This window comes from Tyto alba, unplaced genomic scaffold (assembly GCF_018691265.1).
Source record: "Tyto alba isolate M040663 unplaced genomic scaffold, T.alba_DEE_v4.0 Super-Scaffold_41, whole genome shotgun sequence".
Lineage (NCBI taxonomy): Eukaryota > Metazoa > Chordata > Aves > Strigiformes > Tytonidae > Tyto > Tyto alba.
Genome location: NW_024881317.1, coordinates 19,384,371 through 19,411,678, shown reverse-complemented (window position 1 = coordinate 19,411,678; position 27,308 = coordinate 19,384,371). Strand labels below are relative to the sequence as shown.

Sequence of the window (27,308 nt, the reverse complement as noted above, 5' to 3'; positions counted from 1 at the left end):
TCTTGTTAAATTTCTCTGTTGCTGAGACATTACAGCCCAGAATTCTTCTGTGGTATCTGCTTTATGCAGCAGCTAAGGAGATTACACAGAATTTGGCACAATCTTTACCATGCCTTCTGGAGACCTCTCTATAGCAGCAGGCTGGTGGCAGCCACACACAACTTCCGCGCTGTTGAACATGTCAGTACCAGGTTCAGGGGCCCGATCTGATACAAGGCAGTTGGCACAGGGGATACTTGGCCAGAATTACTGAAACTGCCAGCTCCTCAAGAGCTGAATGCTGCTGGTGTGCCTCAGTACCATCCTCCTCCTGCTCCGCGCTGTCCCAAGCAGAGTGAGTTTGGCCATGCAGCCCCCTGACCACCGTGATGAAAGTAGGGGTGTTGCCTCTGGGGCTGAAGTGCGCGCGGGGGGCTCGACCCAGCACTGCGTGCGCTTCGCAGTGTCCGCTCGAGCACCTCCGCATCGTTCTGCGCTGCTCGAGGCGCTGTGCCCAAGGACAGAGTTCACGTGTTAGAAGAAGAGCAGCTCATGAGCCAGATCCAGCCTGTGCATCCATCTGCCTCCGAACTAATATATCAGACTTCACTGCAAGTACCATGGTCATGCAAAACAGCAATTTGTAACAGACTTAAAACTCACATGACCAAACAGCTTCTGCATTTGGCATCATAAACTTTGTGCCACAGAAATGTGCTGTTCCTTCAACACGAACAACCACGCTATGTTTAATGTATACTGCTGTGCATATGGAAAAGCAGGTTTCAGGAATCATGACAGTTATGGGCAGATCACTCACACTCTGTTAATCCTGATTACAGTTACATACGGACAAAACTTTTACAGTGTAAAACACACACAGAAAAAGAAAAAAATGAAACCCAGAGATTAAAAAAAAAAAAAACACGTAGGGAAGAGAAATGTGATGGCATAGGCCATACTCCCAGAGTGAGTATCTTATCAGTTTGGACTGATTAAAAGCAAAACTGTGCTCATGAGCCAAACATACTTACGTTGAGGAGGTTTCTGGATTATGTATTCATCCCTTCATTAGGAATTAAGGAATGAAGATGCAGAAAATCAAAGGGAAAGGGGCAGATGAAACAAAACTATAGCCTTCAATTTTTGTTTTAAAACTTTTCTTACTTTGAGGCTTCTGATGTAAAACTGTTTAGACAAATGACAAAATATTCTAATTATTTTCTGAATAGTTGGGGAAACAACACTAGACTATGTGTACACAAATGACTTTGAGGCATTTTGCTTTTAATTTGCATACAATTCCTTAAAGTGAATTCCACATGAAGAAGGGTGAGATACAACAGAGGTCATTTACCATTTCACAAGTTAACAGAACAAAGTAAACATTTGTCCTTCTTATTAACTAGCTTCTGTACCTTACTCCAACTTGTCACTTCCTGCTGCAAGTCTCCATGCCAAATAAATGCATGGACTAGTTCCAAATTCCACAGACGTTCACATGTGGACTTCAGTGGTACTGCAAATTATAACAGCAAGAAAAAATTGAAATAGCAAGACTTTCGAGGAGCTTATAGTCTCTTAATGTTTCCCAAATGAAGACCCAAAATTCAGAGTAAAAAAATACATCAGTTGTTCAGCTCAACTACTGACTGTGGTTCCTCAATGGAGCACACAGGTAAGGAGAAGAAAGAACAGCACTTTCTGTCAAATAAGAGGGGGCATGAAATCAGAAATAGAGACGTCTCAAAGTAACTGTGCTAAAACGAATTTCCCAAACTAATTTATCTGGAACACAATTTGAGCATGCTCTTTCCTTCTACATACTGATAAAGTTTTCTAGCTATACAATTTCCATACATATTTGCATTTGACCAGGCTTTTGGCTTCTTTCAAACTGTCAAATACCATTCTGATTAAAATATATTACAATAGTATTATACCTACAATAAAATACTGCCATGGTGCTAAGGACAGCCTATCTTTCTTCATGCTTTAATGAGACCAAATAATATGTTAAACATAGGCTGAAAGGGAAGCAGTAACCAATCGGTCTTGCAGATCTTTCAGAAAAAAAAGATGAGAAAGTGAGGCTATCCAGGTAAAAAAAGAGAGTCATAAACTGTGAAGAAGCTGGACCCACCAGCAGCAGCAGAAAATCCCTATCACTAGAGCTGTCTTTATTTAGGTCTCAAAGCAATAAACACCAATTTAGCCTTCTGCCTAAAAATTTACAGGAAGCCTTTTCTTTGGTGTAGGAATTCTTAACATCGAGATACCATAACACTGCTCACAGCGAGTTGCATGAAAAAAATCAAATCAATTGTGCTGAAGTGGCAAATTACAGAACTCTGCATTGCATATCTCTGATAGTAAGGGTTTGCATATGCACGAAAACTTACACAGCACATCTGTCGATGCTAGTGATTCCATTTGGGATTTGCCAATTTTTCCCTCTTACAATTGTGGATTGATTCTCCAGCAACTCTACTGAGTCTGAAATACATCAGTACCAGAGAAGAGACTCTAACAATAAAAATCTTTATACACCTTAATATTTATTAATTCTCTAGTCATTTTTTGCTATATATTTAACACTAGTGTGACAAAATTCCTGATAATTATATCTCATGCAGGTAACTTAAAAGAGGAGTTAGCACTATCTAAACTGGTAAATCTATCACTAGGGGGGGTTACTTCTGAGTCTACAAGACAAATATTTCTGCAACAATGACAACTAGGTGGGTATGCGTGTAACATAACAGGCTCAGCTGAATGTACTTGGCAGGTATCTAAATGACAGCACAGCCTTCAGAAGGACTGGAGTGGCAACATCCTTTGACCTAAATAGACTTGACATTATTCTTTAAGAGGGCTTGACCGGAGTTGGAGGCAAGTTGGAAATTGTTAGGAGAGATGGTGTTTCTTGTAGCTAGACAAATAGTTTAGCTTTTGCTAGTTAAAGTTGCTGTGATTTGTGTTTTTTCTCTGATGGGGTAAAATCTGTTACTCTACCCATATTGCTATTGTATGGTCACAACAGAGATACTGAGAGCATACTGTACCTTTCTGCAGCTGAAGACAAAGACAGCTGATAGATTGCTGCTATTCCTTCTCTGCAATTCCTTGTTGAGTACACTTCCATCAATACCAACTATGAAAACAAAATCCCTAGAGTCCAGATTTTGTAAAAAATATATTACAGGAAAAGTCTACTTGTAAATCACTTATTCTTTTCTCCTACAATACCCACAGGTTTCAAAACAAAATAATTATAAATGAAATTATTAAAAGAATAACAAGAGTTGTGATAGTCTTTTGTTGTACTGGGCATTTCCCTTTTTTAACTAACATACATTCTAACAGAAATCCCACAGTACGAACCAGATTAACTTCAATTAAAAAATAAAATGCAAAATATTCAGTCCAATGTTAGAGCATGTGTAGGTGTGGATAATACTGTAAAAGTAGTCACACATTAGAGGTATATAATTGAAACAGCATTTTCCTTCATGAACCTGCTAATATGGAGGCAGTGACAAGGTTTCCATTTCTTTGTTTTCTGAGCTCTTTAAAGAACGGCGATTGCCACATTTTGTAAACCTAAATACTGTACAAGCAGAAGCTTGTTGGTATCAGGTAAGGAGTAATACTACTAGTGCAAACAGGTGCAGAGACAATTCCTCCAGTTTTGGGGTGAACCAGCTATATAACACTGAAAAAGGACAGGCATCTTCTTCAAACGCACGCTCATGCGAGTTTCTCCATTCAGACATACATCCTTCTCCATCTTGGTCTTCTTTTTACAAGGGTAGTTGGGGGAGAACCACCAGCTCATGTGATATTTATCATATGAAATATTTCTTGACTGTTTTCCTATTAATATTATGAATGTTTTATAACAAGTCAAGGAATGATAAATACCTCAAGCATCAGCAAAGTGACAATAATACTGACTTAGTATCTTTAGTAAAAAGTGAAACATTCTCTCCTGAGATATAAGTCAAGGAACAGGAATGATGAACCTAACACTGTACCATTATTCGATCATCATGCACCTCAGCTGACCAGATGAGGAAGAACAAGTGTTTATTGCCCTCTGCTCATCCAAAGCTATGACAGGCAGTTTATTTAGGTAAGTGCTTGGCATACCAGCATGTTGTCAGAGCAGTTCTCACTGTACTGTCCCCCTTTAGCTTATTTCTTTAAAAGAAAATTAAAAAAAAAAAAAAAAAAAAAAAGGAAAAAAAAAGGAGGAAAAAAAAGAAGAAAATCTCAGCAGGTTAACCCTCATCTTCTCTTAGCTCTGTGGGTAGGAATTTGTATTGCTGTTGGCGAATCTGAGCCAGCTTTTTCCTTGCCTCTTCCAGCTCTCTCTCCTTCTTCAGCATTTCTTCTTGGGCTGCAATGATCTAGAAAACAGAAGCAAGAATTATGACAGTAAGGAATAATATATGTAAAACTAGACTTCTTTCTCTATGACCCCAGTCATAGCGAGGCCTTCAGCATCCTCCAGAGATGCACCAAACTTCAATGACTTTGGCAGGTACTGCTCAAATTTTTCCAGTCTCCAGGACTATGCTATAAAGAACAGTACTGTATTCCCACTTGATTCTTCAAGAGAACTAAAAAAAGAAAAAAAGAGTCTACCAGCATAGTTTTACCATACATCCATGATGGATTTTACAGTGTTGTGCTCCCTCAGCATTCATCGGGGTGACAGGTTAGCACATGTAGGATAAGCACAGTGTCTTAATGTTTGACTGACAGTAAAACTGAACACTCATTGTTGCAGGTATTGTCCTACATCTCAAAATGCCAACGGAAAAATGGCAGTACTGCAGACATGCAGAAATGATCAATGTCAATATGTTTTAAGTAGTAACCACAGTATATGGTGTTCCTCATTCGTAACAGTGAATCCAGAAGCTGGTACAACCTCGAAGCCTTGGAATCTATTTTTAAATATTGTTATTATTTCCCCATATTTATTATCGTCACAGTAACAAAATTGCATCAGTTCTTACCTCTCACTTTCTATTTCTTTTGATTATATAAGTACAAAACTAGTGTTCCATTAAGATTTGGGAATATTCAAAGTACGTAAGAGAAGTCTGAAAAGAACCATAAACTTAATCAGCACAAAAATAGAAGTTATTGGGCAATGGTAACTGCTATTAAGGTAAATGCTCAAGAAAGAAGTGTAGATATCACATACCACTTTGTTGTTACGTCAGTGGTTACCTAACAGTGAGGCATCAAGTAATTTATCATAGATTTCTACATAGATTTTCCCCAGCCTGCAGTGTAGCAGATGGACACTGCAACACTAAACTATATTTCTGTGATGGTTTTTCTCTACTTATTTCTTGGGTGGTTGTACCAACCTGAGCAATGCCACCCACAAACTTTGTTTTGACCACAACGTCGTCATCCTCTGCTTTCCCGAACGCTGCTTTTTGGGCTGCCCTGACAAGATTGTCTGATGCTCGCTTGACAGCATTTCCTGCAGCCTTTGAAAAAAAGCAGAAGAAATTTAGTAATAACAAAAATGCATAATTAACATGGATTAATCTGAGCAACAAAACTAAAACATCTTTGCTTGACTGCAGAGGAAAAGTGTGTTTTGTTTTGTTTTTCCAAGTGAAAAGCAAATTAATATTTCAAAATCAATGGTACACAGAGGAACACGATTCCTTTATTTAAGACTCTAGAAGTTGGGAAGGTCACAAATGAGACTTTTTTTCCCCACAGTTTGGAATAAAACAGCGAATAAAATTGCAATTTATGTTATGCATAACACTGATAAGATTTTTTTTTTTTGATGAATAAGAACAGAAAATGAAAGCCAGCATATTAATAAATATTTTAAGGCAATTAAGTTTTTAAATTAATGGACTTTCATCAGAGCAAATTAGCCACTTACACAGCTATGATTATCTCACATTTAAACTTTTATTTCCTTAAAAACTCTCAGATTTCTAAAGAAAAACATTTGTAATACATCTTTTGTTGTCTAAACTGAGTAGTATCAGCAATTCTGCATCAAAAAGAAAAAGGTAACCAAGGTACTTGCATTCCAACACTGCCAAAGCTATCTTTGCTGTACTAGAATACCCAGTGGCAGCAGAGATTCCTCACTGCATGCTCAGTAAAGACCACGTCCACAGGCACTGGTTTAATGGATACAGAGGAGGACGCCAGAGGAGTGGCCTTGGAATCTCCTACTGTGAGCCCCATGGAGAAGAGTGAAAGAAGAGTCCTTGTCACAAACAAAAACTCTCTTCTAACAATGATAAAAGACAGAGTTGGCACCTTTTTTGAAGCACTGAGATCCTGAAGACCCCTGGCCAGGAAATACTCTGTGCAGACAGGTGACGGTAGTGCAGGGCTCAGCATCATAAGATCTGGCACTGAATTTGCTGCAGTGTACTAAGAGCTGGTCAAAGTGGTGGAAAGTTGGCTCTGGGAGAATGGTCCATGGTTTAATGGGTACTGCACATGGAGGTGTAAATGAGATCTTTCAGGTACCACTGGCAGACCTTTAAATTTATGAGTCCCAGCTAAGTCTTATGTCTGATATTTTATATTTTGAATTGGTTGATACATCAAAATTTGACCTATGCCTCCTTCTTGGCTCTTACTGTAATCTTCCTCCTTTCCACTTCTTTATCTATTCACCTATCCAGTGTCAGGACAGAGGTAGGAAAAGAGACTTCTGGGCTAATGTGGATTTAGTGGTATAAAGGATCATGGTTACTCATTCTGAGGGACTGACTGCGGGACCTCACTATATATTTTCTACTCAGTTACACATACAAATACTCAAAGGTGGGCACACAAATGTATTTCAAGTGCTTTAGCAAAGGAATAACTTTAGAAAATGGGACAGAGCACCATTCAAAGATACTTCCCAAGCAAGAGGAACACGTGGATCACCTGTTACCATGGGCAAGTCTTCAGTACACAGTGAAATGCTGTGGAGACATACTTTACTTAATTGTGAAGAATTTAGTTGCAATACCAGAAGCAACATGTAATCAACACCCCTGCAGTAACACAGCCTGGTCAAAGTGACATGCATTTATCACTACTCAAACTGAGTTCTGTCGTGCTGCACAGCATTACTTCATACCAGCTACTCTCAAGAGCAGCTAAATACTTCATGAAGAGAAGGATGTGAATGGTTAAATCTTGCTAGAATCCCTGCACTGGGAAGGTGACTATACTGTAAATTAAATTTGAGACCTGTGTGCTACAGGAGCAGATTTGCATGTCATTCAGCTATTTGCGCTGTGTGGATTTAAACCAGCAGAAGCAGGTTGGGACAGACATAGGTACAGCTGTCCTAGCTTAATCTACTGCCCAAGAAGTGTTAATTAGATTCTAAAAGTTTACATGGGGTCAAGGAGGACTGAATAAATTAAGAGGTTGAAAACCAATGGGGATTACTAAACCTATAAAATCTGCATCTGTCTTGGGAAGTTCCTGAGCTGAAAATGCTTGGAATCTAAGATCACAGTAGAGAAGAGTATCACACATGCTTACCCTGTTCTTGCTTGCTTTTATAAGCATTTCCTAGTGGCCATTGCTGGAATCAGGAAATAGGTTGGGCTTAATGAACTTTTTGTCCGATCTAGTAAGACTGCTCTCGTATTAAATCCTAGCATCTAACAGCAAATCAGTGAACACCACCAATAAACGACACCAGTGCTTTCCCAATGTGCAGAAAAAGGGTAGGTAGTTGCAGTGTTGTGACAGTCAGTGAGAGAGAACAGGAGCAGAGGTCTCTGTCCCATGGTTCCCAGTGTCCCCAGAGGTCATTTCTTGCGCTGAGAACACTTGTCCCCACACAGGCTGCAGGCCAAGACAGCCTGCTCTCACATGCTGGAGACATACCGGCACTAGGAGGGGAAGCCACATGGACCAACTCTGAACCTTCCCTCCTGCCTCCCCCTAGTCTGATTCCATATTTCCAGCTTCATCTCCCTTTCAACTTAACTCTCTTCCCACCTGAAATGACCCAAGGCCAAATAATTTGAAATTTGCTCTGCTCAGTCTGGAGCTCATCCAAAGAGAACAGAAACATTTCCATTTGTTTCATTAAATTTTGAAACAGACTCTGTCACAGAGCATTCCAAGTTAGCATTCATGGGAAATGCAGTTCTAATATCTTCTCCGAAAGCTTGCAGTTGTTTGTGGGGTAGGGAGAAGAAAACTAATATAACACACAAACTCCTGAACCTAACCTATTAATTAAAGCTATGTGAAAACATTTGTGCTGGGGGAAAAGCCAGCTGAAAAGCTTCAGTAGTTTTGGAAAATCCACCAGTAAAAATATTTAGTAGACATCCACTCACTGGTTTTACTATGATAAAGGACATTATTTCCAAGTGGAAACTGCTTTTCCCTTCCATTTTTCATTTTGGGACTAATACGAAGCTTGGTTAAGTGGCAATGTTCAATTTCAACCTGTGCTTGGACTTGTTTCCTTTGCAAATTACCTTCCAACTTTTCACATTCAATGTCTATTTAATAATAGTTGCCTACAGTGACTGAGCACCCTGACTTTCCTGGCAGATCTGAGAAAAGAGTCTCTAGCAATTGATTTCGTTCCTGTTTGAATTGTTTGTTCTGCATTTGAAATTCCTGCAGACCCAGAACTATCTTCCACTTGCTGATACCTCCTCCACGGACCCTTAACAAAATCAAACTATATGAATCTTCTATAATGGACTAAAATCATCTCATCCCTAGATATAAAATTAAAATGAAACTGGTTTCTATAGAAAAACATTTTTCACACACTCATACATTTATTTTTTCCTCCTAAATATTGTACCCATTTTTCTGCTTTGAAAAAACTGATGACATCAATTCCTCTTGCTCAGACAGATACTCAGTCGTATGTATTTCTGCTGGGCTTGACTCTACCTATTGATACATGAACTGTCATATTGAGTATCAATGAGTAGCATCTGTGCAAATAAGAGAATAAGGGGAAATTTCACTATCACCAAAGATACTCTGTGTTGATGATACAACAAAAGAAGGAGCTGAAATAGTTCTTGCATTCCAGGCTGAGCCTGAAGGACAGGGTATCAGAGAAGGCTGTAGCCATTTTTAAAATGAACACCCTTAAACAAAACTTCTGCAGACATTAGATTTTACCCATCATAACACAGTGTTAATTCAGTAATAGTTCAGAGGAGCCTAACATGAAATGATGTGTAGTGGAAAAGGGAACCAGTTGCATATAAAAAAGTGAAATCAGACTTTAGTTGAGATGTTCTATCAGCTTCTTGTTTTTGTCTTTTTGCCTGACAATGATTCTCCATTTTAGAAACGTTCTGTCTACAATTGCTGTCTCTTGACTCCTAGAAACAAAGGAGAACTGACCACAGCCCAGGCTGGCACTTAGGCAAGTACTCTGCTGAACATACGCATACTCCTGTGGAGGTCAGGAGGATACTCATGTGCAACCAAGTTAAGGGGGCGTACCTGTTTGCAGGCTCAGTGGGAGTCCAGCTGAATGCAGAATAATTTCACAGAAGCCAGCTATACTAAGTCACTATAAAAATGCATATAGTAAACATTTTCAGCTCATGTATTCCTGTGGCTTATCATGAATCGTAATCTATCAATATTGTACCTAAACCAGGGCTTGGCACAGGCCAGTCAGCATCTGCATCTCTTAACATCTTTTAAAAATGAAGGCTAAAACAAGCAGTGAAGTGAGCTTTAGCTACTGCTGAATAATGACAAATGCACAATCACTTCATCCTTGATATATTAAAGTGCCCCAGAATCCCACAAGGAAGAAAAACTGAACAGAACTCTGAAAATTCAAGAAACTGTTCCTAAAATTTAGGGTTTGTTCACACAGTCCTAAAACAGCATCTACATAGCACTACTATGTGTTTTCAGTAATTAGGAACACAAATACCTGTAGTCTCCTCATGGCTTCAGAGTCATGGTCAGCCTTCACTTTGCAAGCCACAAGCAACTGTGCTGTAGAAGCTGCCACTTGCTTGGCAGATGAGATGAGCTTCTCCTCACTAGCGTGGCCTTGTACTGAGGCATTAGCTGCTTCACAAAGATTGCTGGTTGCAGCTGCCACCATTCGGGCCTGGGAGACAGTAACAAAAAGTCATTGTGTATACTCACGCGATATTATTTCTTCAGAGAAGGTGCTAGTTTTCCTTAAGAGAAGAAGTAGATACTCACAGCAGAAATAAGTCCCTGAGACCACTGTCCGTCATCAGCTGCATTTGCAGGGATTGCTCCAACCTGTAAAAACAGTTCAGAGACAGCTTACAATGAAACAGAAAATACAATTGCTTTGTAATCTATGAAAAAAGTTAACACGTGCACCTGTGACTGTGCTCAGCACATACAGGAGCAGAAAATCCAACTGAAAGTTAGTTGTTAGAGTAAGTGTGCTTCCAGTAAACATCTGCTTGCTCATGTAGTGTCCAACTTGCTCTGCTGCTTGAATTGCCCCATCCTTGGAACATGTTAAGAAGTTCCAGAATATGATTGTTGCAGCCAAGACTTTGGCCTGAGCAACAGTTGAAGCAGTAGTTCCTAATCTGGCTTTTAAAGTAACTTATTTCTGTCCCCACAACACATTTACATTTACATCATTCCTGAATCTCTTCTGATTCTGGCAGCGGGGAAGGTACAAAACAGAAAGCTCCACAGGGAAGCCCCCTGACTGCCTTTGTGCCTAATAATGGCATTTGTGGAAAGCAGTCCATTTTTCTGCATGGCTCACCCACTGAAGTGTTCATGGCACCAGCAGTACTGGCAACAACCAGGAGACAGTTTTCTTCCTATGTCAGATGAAAGTAATGAAACAAAATTCTGCAATTGGTTGCCAACCTGCCCTCCCCCCACCCCCAACTGCCCGTGTCTGGGAATGTTTGGGAGAGAAGCTGGAAGATGTGAGATGTAAACATAGTCCAGAAACTTGTTGTATTTCAAAAGAAATGGAAACGGGGATTCATGCATAAATGAGGATCCCAGGGATTGGAATCGAATCCTTATGTGTAGCATCAACATAAACAGAAGATGTATTCTCTCATAGCTATGGTGACACTAGGTCCCTGAATTCTTTAGGTTTCAAGGTTTTCTTGCCTAATCATTCCTAGAAAACATATTTTAAGTAGACCACAGATGCAGGAGTCTAGTTAATGGTGTCTGAATTTTGTGTGTATGCACATGTGTGAGTGAATGAATAGGGGGGTGGTGTGGAAGAAGATAGATCAGATCCAACTTCTCAAACTTCATCTATACTGTGGAAATGGAAACAGATGCCCAATATCAAATTAATTATTTTCTAACAATTCCACAGAGGAAAGTAGTTTCACTTAAGATTTCTTTAGCAAGCTCTTCAATTATAGTATTACACCAATTTGCCCTGTAAGATACTGTCAACAGCCTTTACCAAGCAATGTTGGAGATTTATCTGGGACAAGGACATCCCTGGTTTGCATGCATCCATGCATCTGGGTAAGAATTTCCCAGTGCCTCCCTACAAACAAAAAGGTCAGTGAGGAATCCAAGCCAACGGTCAGTACCATGTACTGGTCAGTATGGAAGCGGTGGATGTGGAGCAGATCAAACTTGTCCTTCCCACCTCTATGCCATCCATGCTTTTCTGGGAGGAGTCCATACCACATGCCTCAGAAGATTTCTTACAAAAGCAAAACATTTCCCCCAACAGCAATAACAAAATCTTCCCACCAGGAAGGTTGGAGCCATTCACTATGGGCAAGAATTTGGTCAGTCATTTTAGAAGGCAGCTTCCTTTACTTCTGGCTGACTTGGAGATACAGGCTACCACAGCAGTCAAAGGATATCCCATAGTGACAATTACCTAAGCACTAGTAATGAGTAAAGGAAGAAGAGAAGGAAAAAATGGGTTATGGCTTCATTATTTCAAAAGTATCTTAATGGCTTTATTTATTTGTGAGAAGTATGATGAGAGGATGTGCCACAAACAATTCTGAAGTTTGATGTTTCATTAGATTTTGATTTGGTTGGGATTCATTTCTTCCCTTAAAGACCACAGTATTATTCATAGATCCTCCAAGCAGGCAAGAAAGCATCAGCAAAAGCTATTTGCTGCAAAAATTCCTGGTCTTTCAGCACGTTACTATAGAGGAGTGATGGAGAAAGCAAAACGGCTAAATTCAGTAAAGCAGGCTGAATAGATCTGCTAATAGGGCACTATATTTGACAGGCATGCTTCTGCTAGAACAGCAAGCTACAGCCTTCCTCAAACATATTAAAGTGGTTTTAGCAATTATCTGAACTTGGATGGAATGGGATGCAAGTGCTGTCAGCCTCAATCCGAAAGACACAGATAGAAGCATATCTGTGGGAGCAAAGAAGCCAAAACTACCTGAGGGAGACTCAGGGCTGGTACTAGGATAGAAATACATGCTGTATTATTCTATGTAACTTTAAACTGGTGGTGGTGTGGAAAGTAAAGCACGATGTATGTCATAATGAAGCTAAAGGAGAAGAGGTCTTATCACATAAAAGCAGACTGCACAATAATCTAAGTGAACCAGGTAAGTCAAAATTCTCATTTTTTGGACTGTCTCCACAGCCATGTTTTAATGGGTATTAACACTATCTTATTCAATGCATTACTGATAAGTTCTACAACTACAGCTTATGGTGGGTCTTTTCAAACAGTTACATCACTATTGTTCTGAAACAAGTGCTCTGTGCTCCTGCTGGAACTCAAAGCAAAAACTCCCCAAGCTCCCCAGGAATCCTAGCTGAAGTAGACAGCACAGCACTTTTGTGACAGGATCCATGATAGACTGCTCAGAATAAAGAATTAGATGAATTGGAAACCATAACTATACAACAACAATGATCCTGTAACAAACTGTTCTCACAGGCAACACACCTGTTTGATGTTCAGATTTTAAGTTTCAAAGTATATTAACTGGAAAAAAACAAACAGGGATGGGTATGAAATGAATGACAAAGACCTCAATCCTGACCAGACCAAAAGGCCGACGCATGTTATATGCACTCTTTCCACTGTCCCAACAGTAATTACAAGCACGTCCACTTACATGTACTCAATTTGCATGCAGGCCTGTGTGCCCATTGAATCATACAACAAAACATTGAGGGCACAATTAGTGAGGCCCTTTGCTATTCTTGGTCCAGAGTGGTGTTGTATACTGTGACATTTGTTTTCGGATCCCCAAGTTGTCTTGTGGGACTACACATTACTAGCTTGAATCACAGATCTTCACAGAATGAAAAAAACCCCACAAACACAAAAACTCCCCACGGCTGAAACATCTGAAAAGCCAAACACTTAATTACACTTCTGAGGTTTAAATAAACATAATTGTGTTTTGTTAAACAGAACCAGGCCTGGGCCATGCATTGTGACGAGCAATGAAAAGATTTAAATTTTCATTAGTCATTCCCAAGCTCCTTTCCTACTGTTTTAACAGAGAACAGTTAAGAGACCAGAGTCAATTTTGATACTTTCCCCACTTTGCTGTTGCTCCTTGTCCTGTTTACCCACCTTTCCCTGTGCCACCAGTTCTCTCTGGGCTGCTGAAGCTGACTTCACAAGGGCACTGGTAGCAGCTGCAATGGATTTAGCTGCTTCCAGGATTTGTTCTTCAAAATCCAGAGTCTCATCTGCTTGCTATAACCAAGAAAGAACAATGTCACACATTATTCAACTGAAAGCAGTTGTAGTTTCAAGTCTGAGGACATATACAAAGCGAGACAAGAAGATTTAAGAACACATCAGTAAATTCAGTAAGACCCACAACATCATTTTCTGCAAAGGAGTTTCATGTGGACTAAAGCTGGGAGTTAACATAAATGAATTTAAATATTAAATTGCGCCGTTGTGGCTGCTCACACGTGAAATTGAGTATCACACAAGATACTTAAAGAACTGCCTTCAGTTTTCTAATACATTACCTCCACTGCGGCTATGCAAAAACTACATTTAGAAAAGTGCAAGCCTGAAAAAAAATTCTTGTTTTTCCATATCTAGATTATCTGTGTAGTGCTATAATACTGGCTTCCAGGATTGCTAAACTAGGTAGAGCATCTTCTAGATACTTAAAGACTTACGGTGTTAAAAAACAAGTGTTAAATGTATATTGTCTCATTCACCTGTACTAAGAAATGTAACGTAGATACCAAGCAAGTGCATACATTGAGCAGCTTTTGGTAAGAGCTGTCATTTCACAAAGAGCAGCATTTTGAAGCAGTCCAGTTTAGTCATCTTGGAGATATGAAGTTCCAAAGGTCTGTCTGGAACACGTCAGTCATCCAAATGTGTCTTTCAACAAGCATGTGCAATCAGAGAAATCAGCTGTTCCTAATGAGATTTCTTGCTATTTAAAATGCAAATCTTTTGTTCCATAAAACAACAACTTGCCTGGTTTTCTAATAATTTAAACAAATGCTGAAAACATTTATCCATTTAAGCACGCTTACTAGCTTCTGAACAGATAACAAAACAGACAGAGATAAATCATTATTGTTATTTTAAAGAGAACCAGGCCCGGGCCATGTATTCTGATTGTTTTTTCTACAAAATAAATGAACAGAACGTATTTTGTTTGTGATCAAATCACAAGCCTCCCAGAATCCAATGCAGCATGACCAGTAGGGCTAGCAGATACGATACCAGAACAGACCACCTTGTGAGAGATGAGACTTCTGAAATACAGGTTTCTTCCAAGTTATACAACCACAGCATTCTTGTGTCAAATAACTAACTTTGGGAACACCAGCTAAGCGGGCTTTGAGTTAGACAACTGGGCACTTCATTTGCAAGTCTAAGTGCCTCCATCTAAATTTAAGTCAGATTTAGTTCTCCTGTTACTGCAATCTGATGAAATAGTAGTCAATTATAAAATAATTATGAGTAATTAAAAATCATTACAAAATGGCACATCCAACAGTGCTCAGTCCTACAGCTCTTCACAGAACTGCCACATAACTAAAACAAAGTCCAGGAGATGAAACCGTAGCACCTAGAGACACCAGGAAAACTGAACGATCTGAAAATAAAAACTGATGTGCAGATGAAGTTGTTTGGCACTTGAAAGTTTTTCTTATCCTTTAGGAAAAGCACCTAATTCAAGGAAAAGTATTTGTCTTGCCTTGCTATTGGGCTAATCCCATCAACTGAAGTATATGTCTTTGTAGTAAAAGTATAAAAAATTGCTTTGTAAAGCGAGCAAGTCATGTTCCACAGGGATTTTTGGCAACACTTGCAACCATTATTATATATAAGTGGTAATCACATTGATCCTGAATTTATGCAACAGCCTCAAGTCTGATTTATAGAACTCTTACTTTGATCACAACATCACAAAACCAAAGTGACTAAATGGAATTCAGTATAGTCACTATCAGATTTCTTTTAATTATTAAAATAGATGCATTGTTGACTTTAATTTGACTAAAGACTTAAAGTGAAATATCAACAGAAGTACCTCTGGATGATAGTCAATTTAACAGATTGTTACTGCACTTTTACTTTTGTCCAAGGCTCCCTGTTATTTAGTTTTAAAATCTTCATTTCCCACGTAACAAAATATATTATGTGTATTATTCTTTATATGTCAGTGTTGTCAGGAATTCAAACTTATGCAAGTGAGCATTTCAGTATCTGCTTATTTATTATAAAGGAGGTGTCATTCTTTAGTAAAGTCTAACAAAATGCCCATGGCCACAATGATCTAGTAGGCAGCTGTGTATGTGCCCAGATGGTATTCAATTTGAGAAAAACCAGCCACCAAAAAGAGGCTGAAAAAACGTAACTGTTAGATCTCAGTTCAGCGTATTGAGTGGACTAAATATTACACATAAGTACTAAGCAAAAATCACTACTTTCAAAGAGAACGCAAAGAAATCAAATCTTGCATTACCGAGAAAGCTACTGTACAATGGCTGGATTAATTTCCACCATGGAGCAGCAGATAAAGCACAGCAGGAAAACAGACAGCTAAACCTTAGTATTTCGTCAGATAACAGGTATTTTTTTCCCCCCTGTGTACCAAATTGATTTCTTACCAATTATATGGAAATTTTGGGGATGGGGAGAAGAAACCACACCCTGAGTTTCTCAAACTTCCAAATCCTACATTTCCTGTCATCTCACAACTTTTTTTATTTCTGGAAAAAAAAGAAAAAAAGTTTTCTAATGACAGTTGGTACCTTCTGTGGAGAATTTATGTTTGAAGCAGCATCACACAGCACTCAAACTGTGGAACTCCTGCTGAATTTTCATGTTTTTTATTAATCCCTTGTTTTCTAGTTGTTCCCTGCAGTTTTCCCTTCAGTATTCTCAGGTATGACATCTAAGGGCTGCATACTCATGTTTGAAATGGGGAAGTAGGCACAGTGCTCAGTCAGTGCTATGGGTATGTTTACCTGCCTGTACTCTCCGAAGAGCATTCCTTAGCAATAAGGACATGTAGCAGTCCAAGGCTGAACACAGCAAAATGCCCTACAGGAGAGGTAATTCTTCTACTCCTTCCCTCTATTAAAGAGTGTGTCCTGAACTGCCTTAAGGTCACAGTCATCAACAGTACCCTCACAACATGTGTCAGTTCACAGTCTTCATAAACAAAGTTAGGTGCAACGTTGTGATACGTAGCAGAAAAATGTCACACTAAGATTTTAGTTACTGGAAAGGGCTACTTGGACTCCTTTTGAAAACCAGATCTATGAGACAAGTGATTAGCTTCTCCTTCCTCAGGTAGCCCCCACAAAGGTAAGCGTCTCTTCTTCCACAAGTTTAAACTAATAAACTGTTATTGATGACGTATGGGTATAAGTGGATTGGAAAATGAAGTCACCGGAACAGACAAACCAAAATTATTAGGCTAGCTACAAAGTCTGTAGCATGATCTATACTGAAAATGTCGATCGCACTATTAAAAAATTAAAATTTGAGATGTTTCTGTACTGTATTTTAACCAGTTTTCTATAGAATCTCCATTATTAGGAGTATCATAAATAAAGTCAGGGTAAATACTAGAACAAATGAGCCCCCAATCTCATTGCTAAACAGTAGAAAAAAAATACAGAAGACAAACCATTTTTTTTTGAAGCAGCTCTCATCTTCTACTTCATGAAGAGAAAACCAATATGGGTAAGTTATTGCACTGAGCCATGGAAAACACAATAACCATTTCAGTAAAAGTCAGTTCTTGGCACAGCTGCTGCTCACTGTCATAAAAGGTCCTACAAAACTTAAAAGTCCCTCCAAGATCAACCTTACTGATAAAGGAGCCCTTCATGTATATATTTTAAATCAGATTAGATTAGGAGTCTGCAAGAAGTCTTCTAAACCTGCTTGTGAGTGAATGTACTCCTTCATATTGCCTTCTACTATGTTAAAACCCCCGGAGACAGGGCAGGACACTGTAGGAATATGTTTGATATATAGTTGGATTAAATAACAACCTAATATATCAAACATATCACACAGAGTCCTGCAGAAAAAGGCATCCAGGTTTGATTCATCTTGGGAAAAAAAAAGGACAAACTGCTGAAAGCTAACAGCAGGGAACTCTTATTGACTACTAAAGACACTTGTGTTTGAAGGCATAAGCCTGCACTGAAGCATGAAGAGCATACCGACCGAGTAGGGTAGGTACAGCAATGCTCTCTGCTGTTGCACCTCATCTACCACACCTTTTTCCTCAAAAGCGTTCTTTTTCCAGTATTAGTGAAGCATGAAGTTTTTATTAGACAAAATGTTTTTCTTCTTCAAAAAGTTACTAATTTTGGGGGGTTGTTATTTTACAGACAGTGGCATATTTGCATAACAGGAGGAATATGTGGCTGCATTGCAAGACACCTGACCCTCCAAAAATGGAAAACAGAAAAAAGAGTCCACACTCAGAAAAAACGTAGTTGTATTTAAAGGAAATAGAACAGCCAAAAGTTGCTTTATAAACGATTAAGATCTCATTGCTTCACAGATCATTGCCCATCTTGAACACTGCAATGAGAATACTTAAAAGGTTTTGTGTTACGGGCAGGAGTAACAACACCTACTTAGTTAGAAGAGTCCTCAAAGTGGTTGCAAGATATAAGCTCAGAAGAAAGACAGATATTAACAGGGTATCAGTGGGGCAGTGGGCAAGTGGACTAAGCATTTTAGGACATTCAACAGTAGCCAAATGACCAGGATTTAAAGCAAACAGAATATGAATCATACAATAAAACATGAGCAGCAGTTAGCAGGTCTGTGTCTTATTAGAGATTGTTCTTTGGGGTAAGATGATTCCCAGTAGCGGAAAATGAAGACATCTCATGCTATTGGTCTCAGTCTAAAACATCAAGGGTGTATGATAGGTGCAAAAATGTGAAGAAAAAAACAATTAAAAAAATCCAAGTAGCAAAAAAATTAAGGTGATGGAACAAATGAGAAAAAACCCTACCTCCAACTATTGATCTTTTTCTTTAGAGGAAACAGATAAGCTGGAACACACGAAGATGAACTCTTCAGTCCTAAATCAACTGACACCCACTCCCTGCCCCAATAAAAGAAGTTTGCCCAAAAATAGAGAAACAGACACCAATTAATAATGAAGATGATGGATTTCCTGCAGGCAGTTTATTCTAAAATTGCCAACTAAAGACTTCTCTGCAAGTTCACTTAATGATGACTACTGTTAACCAAAGCAGGACATTGGTCTAGCTGGACCAATGATCTGCAGAATATAGCTGCTATTCCTGCATTTCATAGACTAAGCATAAGAAAAATCACTTATATTAACCCCCTTACCTACTTTAGGCATTCACACTACTACACTATGTATGTTGTCGAAGACGACCATCAAAGAGAGAACATGTTCAAAGCAGGAAATCCTACTCTGGGAGAATAAAAGCTACAAGTCTTCATCAGAAAAAGTGGTATTGGAACCACCCTGTGATCTTCCTAGTGCCTTTGATGTGTTTTAGAATCCATATTGTGAGAGGGATTAAACATCTAAAAAAGGATGTAAAGGCTGTTTAAATCCTAAATTAAACAAACAGTTGGATATGAATTTTAGTTTCAGAAAATGACAAATAAACAGACCAATAAATCACAGGCAGACTGGATACTCAAATTAACATGTTAAATGAGGAGCAGGTGTGAGATCTGTATTCACTGGGAAATTACAATGACCCTGGAGTGGCTTAGATGTTGGAAGGAAACTGCTCCATGGTTACTAGGCAACACACATATGCTATTGTGCAGTGATTGTATAGAAAAGGTGATGGAGGACTCTTCCTCTCCTCAGACTCAGCCTGTGTCCTCTGCTCTGTGGAATGTCATTATAAAGGACCATTTTTCTTTATAAACAAAATGGATGTACTCGTTAAAAAATGCAGGACAAAGAGCATTTCTTTTTCATGAGCTAATTTATTCCCATCACTAAGCAAGGGGGGTGAGGGGTAGTCCTCAAAGAGTGAAGCTACCAAGAACTATTTCATCTGATGTTCCTGAATGACAAAATACCACCCTGCACCAAAAACAATCATCCAACATTGAACGTTCTTGAGGCCCTGCTTTTAAGAAAGACTTCTCATTAGATTTACTTCGAAAGCAGTTTTGCACCTACAAAGCAGCGTAAACAGGGAAATAGATACATAGTCCTTTCCTGAAGTCAATTACAGAGCCAAAGCATGATTTTCATTTTAAAGAGATGCAATTCTAGGAAGCATGACAATTTCTTCCAAAACCTGCCTGTTATTCCACACTAGGCAAAAGACAGCAATTCTCTGTGATCCAGTCTTGTGATCTATGCACACAATCACAACTACCAGCAGTTTCATATATTCCCTCTGTACCATGCATTAAAATAGTTGGCTTCATTTTATATAATATATTCAGAGACATGTTTGAAATGACCTGGCAACACGCAGCACTACTTGCTTTCATAATGAACTGTAATTTCTTTTCCTTCAGGAAAATTAAATAGAAATGGTCATACCACATATCGGATTTGATACTGAGGCAGCTACTCTTAGCACGGCATAAAATGCTATGGTTTTATTTTAGAAAATCCTGAAGGTCTTTCACACTCTGTTGAGTCCCTTCTGTGTTGCTGCTACTTTCTCCTGCTATACTACACACATTCAGATGAGAACAAAGGGTCTTCAAAGGAAAGCAAGTGAGAATGACTGTTCACATCAGTAAAATGTGTTTGGAAACAGAAAAGAAAATAAGCAACCATAATGATACTGTAACTCTTAAAAGCATTTATAACATTTGGCTTTTCTTCCTTTGTTTGCTCATGGCTGGTGTTTGACTCATTCCCTGAAAAGCATCTTTTCACCCTCTTCCTTCAGGGTTAAGTTGCATCCAGTGCAGTGTCCAGTGGCACAGAGATAGATGCAAGGTTTGATTGTTTATACCATTATTGTGGACAGTAACAAAGCACACACCAATATATGGGCTATATGCATCTTCTGCTTTAACTTCAAAGAAACAATGGGGATGCACACTCACCTTTGGCTTGGCTCTTGGTTTCAGCTGCTCTAACTTCTTTGCTGCAGCCTCAATGGATGCTGCAGCCCCTAGCAGCTCTGTCTCCGCAATGACTGTTGGGTCTTCTGGATCCACCCACTCTGTCCCTGAAATTAATGGAGATGAAGACAATAACTTCAGAGCCACTGTGAGCTGCCATTCAAACAGAGTGATTTACAATCACACTTCAAGTGTCAAATACAGAATGGACATGGTAGAAAGCTGATTTTAGTACCATAATGGCATAAAACCACAGTAGTTTATGCCACTGAGAGCAAAATCTAAGTCAGAGGGGAAGAAAAAAGTATTTAGCAGGATTATTCTGTTACAAAAATAACTTAAGAACTGTCTAAACAAAGTGGCTTTAAAAAGGGATGCTGTCCATACTGGGAACAGAAGTAGCTGTCACTCAACTTTTGTTTATCAGAGCTCTTAGTAAGATGGTTTCTAACTTGACCAAGTTGTGAGGTACATGGAGAAGTCTGACAGAATGGTAAAGAGGACATGTTATAGACAACAGGTAGTCATCCACAGCACACTTGCCAGAGTCTCTTTTTTGGCACTGGTTAGAGATGAAGCTAGTACTGACTGAAGAAAGCACACTGTTGGCAATGTGTTTCTAAGAGCAATGTAGAGAAGGCCAAAGCAGTTTCTGTAACATATCCAAAGGTCTACTTTTTGTTGTTGTTGTTGTTGTTGAGTTTTTGGCATTTCTCTTGGCTCAGAGAGATTTTGTAGGTCCACAAAGTGAGTACTTGGCTGAAGGTGATCTCAGATTTTTGGAAGTTCTGACTGCGTTTTTATTTTTAATTTCATAACATTATTCTCTGGATTAAAAGATTCAGAAAGCATCTATGTTCTGGACTAAGGGAAGCAATGAAACAGCTAAAAGGGAAATTAGATGGAAAGAGAAAAGGAAACCAGAAAAACATCTTCTAAGTTCATAAATACTAAGGGCAAGGGTAGGAAGTGGCATGACAGATGTAAATGGAAAAGGATGGGAAGGAGTGTACAGCAGGCAAAAGAAGACTAAATTAGAATGAAAAAAACAAATGAAAAAAAAAAAAAAAGGCCGTACTAAACTTATTGAAACTGGATCAGAAAGTTTAGGTGAACCTAATATTAAAATATCAACTGAAACTTTGTTATTAAGGAAGAGTGACCGGGGTGAAGGATACTGGCACTCTGCATCAGGAATAGCATAACCCATGTCTGATTCATTAAACATCAAAGGAAATAACCTTGAATGCTTATAGATCAACATTGCACCAGCTAAAGAACGAGGCAGTTTCTGCTATGGATGACCAAATCACAGGAGAATACAAAATGACTGCCTCCTATTTATGACGTGCTGTGACAAAGCTGAAGTATGTGGTACTGCAATCCTAGTGAGCTATGTTTCATGCTGCTAATTCCTATATAGTATGTATATATGTATTTTATATCAAATATTAAAACATTGCCAAAGACAACTTCTGAGCAAAAATGGTATATAAGATGAAGGAATTCTGTATCAAATCCTGATATTGGCAAATAATCAGGGAAAAAAATATTTGTAATACAGGTAGCATGTATAAACACAGTCAAAACCAAACTTGTAAAATGTGACAGTTCCTCTTCAGAAAAAGGCATTTCACAAAGATGAAAATATTTACATGCTAAATTGGTTAGGAGAGAGAATTTTATCATGTATCTATAAATGAAAATTAGGAACGAAGATTGGGAATGGTTAAAAAACATCTTACTTTCTGCAAAAAAGCTTCTAAAGTGAATTAAGAAAAATCTCCTACAGGCAGTAAGTGAGAAAAAAAAGTGAATTTTGATTTTAATGAATATGAATTAAAATGCAAAATGTACTCAAAATTAATAAATATCTCCAAAGATTAGGACAATAAAAAGATTTTTAAGAAGCATTTAGGGAATAGAAAATTCTGATACTGGCTTGGCTTGTTAGCAAATGAAAATGGAAAATTCAAAACATAAAGTGCAGAAAAGGCTGAAGAATTCAATAAATTTACCTGAAACAGGGAAAAAGCATAATGTAGATCATTGTTATATGAAACAGAGTAACTATATTAAGACGTAGAGGAAAAATAAAAACATAAGAAAATAATAAGGGATTCCCATATATGAAAAGTATTTAGTCAGGACTCTTTTTCAATGAATGTGGACTGATAAAAGCAGAGAATAATTGAGGAAAACCTTTAGTGTATATTACACAGAATATCAGAAAAATTAGTATAGTGTTCTCTGGCCTAGCTTAGGAAAGAACGATTGAACAAATATGAATTTACTAGAAGCCTCTGGAGGGTGGAGGGGGCAGATTTAAAAAGAAAAAATACAATTACAGTGCTTTAATTCAAAATATTTTATTGTAGCGTTCTATTACCTATGAGATCAGAATGCTCATGTGCCTTCCTGATGGCTGTGAAGATTTCCTTAGACTGAAGTTCCCAATAAATCTGGTAGAAGATGTGCTTCAGCAGTAGTGGCCTAATATTAAATAACGTCACCCTTAATATGTATTCATCTAACTTAAAATGTAGAATGTTAGAGCTGTCATCCTAAGAGTTCGCATGCATCGCTGGATAAAAATTTTACTAAGGAAGTCAGTATCTGAGGAAAAATATCACTCATCTCTTTTAAGAACAGTGAACTTCTGCTAAGCAAAGGAATACATTGCTTATTTGAGTGCTGAATTTATATTTGTCCACATGTTGTTCAATTCTAAGAGTTCATGAAATCATCCAAACCACAATTTTCATTGTCTCATTAACACACTTTTCGGGGCAGGACCCAGGCAGAGGACTGTAAGCACTGTAGACCTAAAAGTGACATCACTGCTAGAGGCTGAGTATTAATTCAGTAAGATATTGGCATCTCCTTTTGTGTGAAGTTGGAAAGCAACTATCACTGCAAAGCAAAGGACTTATTTTGATGGAACAAATATGAGTGTAAGGAAAGGAACCACCCATCCAATTACAACTCAGCCGCCAATTCCAGAGGAGTGATACGGTGTTTTGTTTTCTGATACTGTGGCTCGAGTGCTTTGCTTGATGGTGCCACACAATTGACAGGTGACTTATGACTGTAAATCATATGAAGTGGGAGAGGGTCAGACATGTTTACCAACACTGTGAACAAGTGAATACCAGCAGAGAAATTAAAAGAATGGAAGTAGGTGGTACCAAGACACCCCGAACATACTAAAAGGGTTTTTGTTAGCTTTTGGATTTATTTTAAAGTACAAAAATGACAGATCATCATCTCTGGAGTAAAAAGCACACTTTACTGGTAGCCAGGCTGCCCAACTCACCTTTCATTGCTTCTGCTGATTGGATGAGCTCTGTAACAGCACCAGCAACCCGCTTGGAGAAAGAGGCCAACTGATGCTTTAGTTCTGGAGTTGGTTTTTGAAGGATCTAGAGAAAAAGATAAAACATAATAATGTATATTACTAAGGATTCCAGAGAAAGCTGGAACATTCCCAAGGCACACTAGTGAAAGATTTATTTTATGCAGCAATTGGCTGGGAGGAAACACGAGTCCAGTGAGAGAAATACAATTGTCAATGAATCACTAGGAGCAGAGGCTTACACTGCACATCTGATACTAGCAAAGCGGCACTGCCTTGCATTTCTACAGGAACCGACAACATTGTCTGGAAGCTCTCAGTACTAAAACTGGGACAGAATTCTCCAAAACAGAGGCGTATGTGTGAGCATGTGAGAGGAATATGCAGTTTTGGCACTCCATTCTCAGATATTATAGTCATTATACTTATGCATCAGGCTTAGTTTTTCTAGATTGCTGGAGAAGAGCTCATTCTCTAGTATTAACAAACTGGTTGGTCACTATTTCCAAGAAATAGAATTACAGAGTTCTACAAGCCAGTGCTAGTTACCTGCTCTGGAAAAATTCAGCAATGGTGAACAGAATGGAAATGCCAACCCTGGGCAAGAGCCTTAGATAGAAGGGAAAGACAGACAGCTCTGGACTGAATTTGCATCAAGTATTACACCATGCTTCTTCAAATGGAAAAGAGCCAGACATTCAGACAGTGAAGTTGAATTCTTTCCATGAACAGGAACAACATTTACATTTTTAATTACCATACTGTAAGGAGAAGAAAAGATTAAGTTCTGGAAATTCACATATACTCAAAAACTACTTCCGAGAGGAGAGCAACAAATACATAGAGACATTTAAGACCAAAGCAAGAGGTTGAGTGTCGTAAGTCACACTCAGGTGTGTGCATTTTCTTTCTGTTTTCAAGAACTCCTCTGCAAAGTAGCCCTGAAAACTAGGTGCACACTGAAAGACATTTTCTCTTTTTGTAAGTGTGTTTCCCATTTTGCAGTCAAGTGCCTAACACCTTATTTTGACAGAATAAACTAAACTGAATTGTTTTCTTAACTTCTCCTGGTGAGAACTCTGCCACATGAGGAATTTAATCTCTCTAGAACCGCCACGTCAGTCTATGGGCAGACTGGTCTCCGCTTCCTATGGCTGATCTTTAGTCAACTAGTTTCCACCATAAACAGAAGCACATGAATTCTCAATGGCTAAACAGTCTGCAGTGCTAACAAAATGTAACACTACAGCTATAACCAAGGTTTATACACTGCATAATCCCTTAGTATGGCAGAAACTGAGGATGAGTTATAGTCCCACACAAACAAAAACGTCCAAACATACATGAATGTGGTTAACTCAGCATGCATCAATACTGATGGAAATAGAGCATATGAATATGTAGGAGGGCAAGTCAGTCTTTAACCTTGCTTAGAATACAACTGTGAAGTTGTTTTATATGAATTTGCACATGCCCAACAACTCTAATTAGTGTGTTCCTGTGCCTTACCCCTAGCCTGGTGATTCGAGCAATCAAGTCAATTTTGTGCCACTTGCCCAATGCAACCTCTGCACAAGTCAATATACTGGCTTAAGAAATTTTAGATATTGCATCTGACAACTCTTACACCTGAAAAGTATCATCAAAGAAATACCGCTGCTGAATAAAACTCCTTGGCATCCCTGTGTTGAGACACCCATGCAATCATCCCTAGCCTGACAACCAAGGGCATGACTGAATTTACTAACAATTGTATCACAAGGTACCATGTGGACTAATTAGAGGTTTCTAATCTGAGATGATCTGTGTTTCTGGAGGTTATAAATTAAATGAGATTGTAGTCCTAGGGGTTTTAAACTACCAAAGTAACAGGGATCAGGAAGCAACAGGATTGTCTGACACTGAAACCATCTTGCTATCATTTTATTTTATCTGAGCAAAACAACTCTGAGCTAGGATGTTAAGTTAGCAAGATTGCTTATGGCAGGAGAGCAGGTCAGGTAACCATAGAACAAGCAAACAAAACATGTAGACTACATCTCGACTGTGTCCCTGCCACTACTCCCAAGAGTTAGAAGTCTGGGGAAAGAGGGGAAAAGTCCCTAGAGCAAAAAGTCTGTCATTTACTTGGTTCAGTGCCCCTCCAAAAGCGATCCCTTTGTCATCCACTCTCCAGATCCTGTTTACATTTGTGGAGCACAGAATGGATGTACTATGTACATATGTAACTAGTTCTAGACAGACTTTAGCAAAAAGTCAAGATGAAGTTATCATTCCATACATCTTTTTTTCCACGCAAGGCATTATGCTCTCCAACTGTGGTTGTAATCTGGGTCAGAGTCAGTTTTCCAAGGCAGCAAACACTGAGGGGGGTGGAATTTTGTCATGGCTTTAGGGCCCTGAAAGTAAAGCAGCTTCAGGTAAGAAAGGCCTGTTCTGCTTTATTGAAGGAACAGGCCTTTCTTACCTTAAGCCTCTCTACTTAAGCAAAGAATGAAAAATAAAATGAGCAAAAATTGATTCAAGTCTTTGGTCTGTCCTGGCATAGTTTGAAACAACTACTATGACTGAGTTTGGGAGATAAAATCTGAAGAGTTCCACAAAGTACTTCTTAACTAAAAATGGATCACACATCTAATGCTAAATTACTTAATGCTATGAAGCTCTAGGAATTACATTAACAAGTCCAATCTTACTTGAACTATTTTGTGGCAAGCAGAAATGTGACTTTACTTGTATGTTATATATATTTCAACGAGTTGATGTTAATGATCACATCTGCTGTATTCTCAGCAGTGAAGCTGACTTGGATTTGCTAGCCTGCAGTTAGTGGCTCCAAATTTCAGTTGCAGAGACTTTAATATGTCAGCTTAAAGCCACTTAAATCTCTGGGTGACTATAGAGTTGATTGCTGATTTAAGTCACTTCCAGAAACTTCAATATCTCACAAATGTTAGTTCCAACACACATTATTGCTTCCTACAAATGTAACAGCATCAGAACAGTAATTATGTGATAATTATGTATGGTCAAGAAAAGCCAACTGACAGCACGACTCATGAGTTGGAATTTTAGTGGAGAGGTTTTATGCAGAGCTTTCGGTGTTTCATGTCTGGCATGAGTTGGAAAGCTCTTTGTGAGGCAGGGCTGGCATGGGGTTTTGGGATGGCATTGAGTAGGTGCCTCATTTTCTTGGAATCAGGACTGCAAAAGGCACATAAAAGTGCTTTCATGAAAATTATGTAACTACCTTGGTCTGGGGGACAGGAGTGTGCCTAATATGTCTAAATGTTATAGGGGGCTTAAAAGTCTGCTGAACTGTTTTATTTTAGTTATCAGGGACCATTTTTAGGTCAGGACCTGTACTACTTCCAGATCTAATCCAGGATTCCATCCTATTTACGTAATTCCAGTCTTCCGTCTCGCAGA

The 27,308-nt window shown here is 38.7% G+C and overlaps 1 protein-coding gene across 4 annotated transcripts in view; it reads right to left on the bottom strand.

Annotated features, from left to right (window-relative positions):
• Positions 1-1,249: 1,249 nt before the first annotated feature.
• Positions 1,250-27,308, bottom strand: part of TLN2 (talin 2) — a 206,143-nt gene continuing 180,084 nt past the window's right edge. For all 4 annotated transcript variants that reach the window (XM_042803683.1, XM_042803681.1, XM_042803682.1 and 1 more), the window contains 7 exons: positions 23,841-23,946; positions 20,507-20,631; positions 13,547-13,672; positions 10,207-10,269; positions 9,926-10,108; positions 5,367-5,492; positions 1,250-4,391 (listed from right to left, as the gene is read on the bottom strand). In XM_042803683.1, coding sequence (XP_042659617.1) covers positions 4,263-4,391; positions 5,367-5,492; positions 9,926-10,108; positions 10,207-10,269; positions 13,547-13,672; positions 20,507-20,631; positions 23,841-23,946 — 858 coding nt within the window. In that variant the 3' untranslated portion in view covers positions 1,250-4,262. The remainder of the gene's footprint in view (positions 4,392-5,366; positions 5,493-9,925; positions 10,109-10,206; positions 10,270-13,546; positions 13,673-20,506; positions 20,632-23,840; positions 23,947-27,308) is intronic.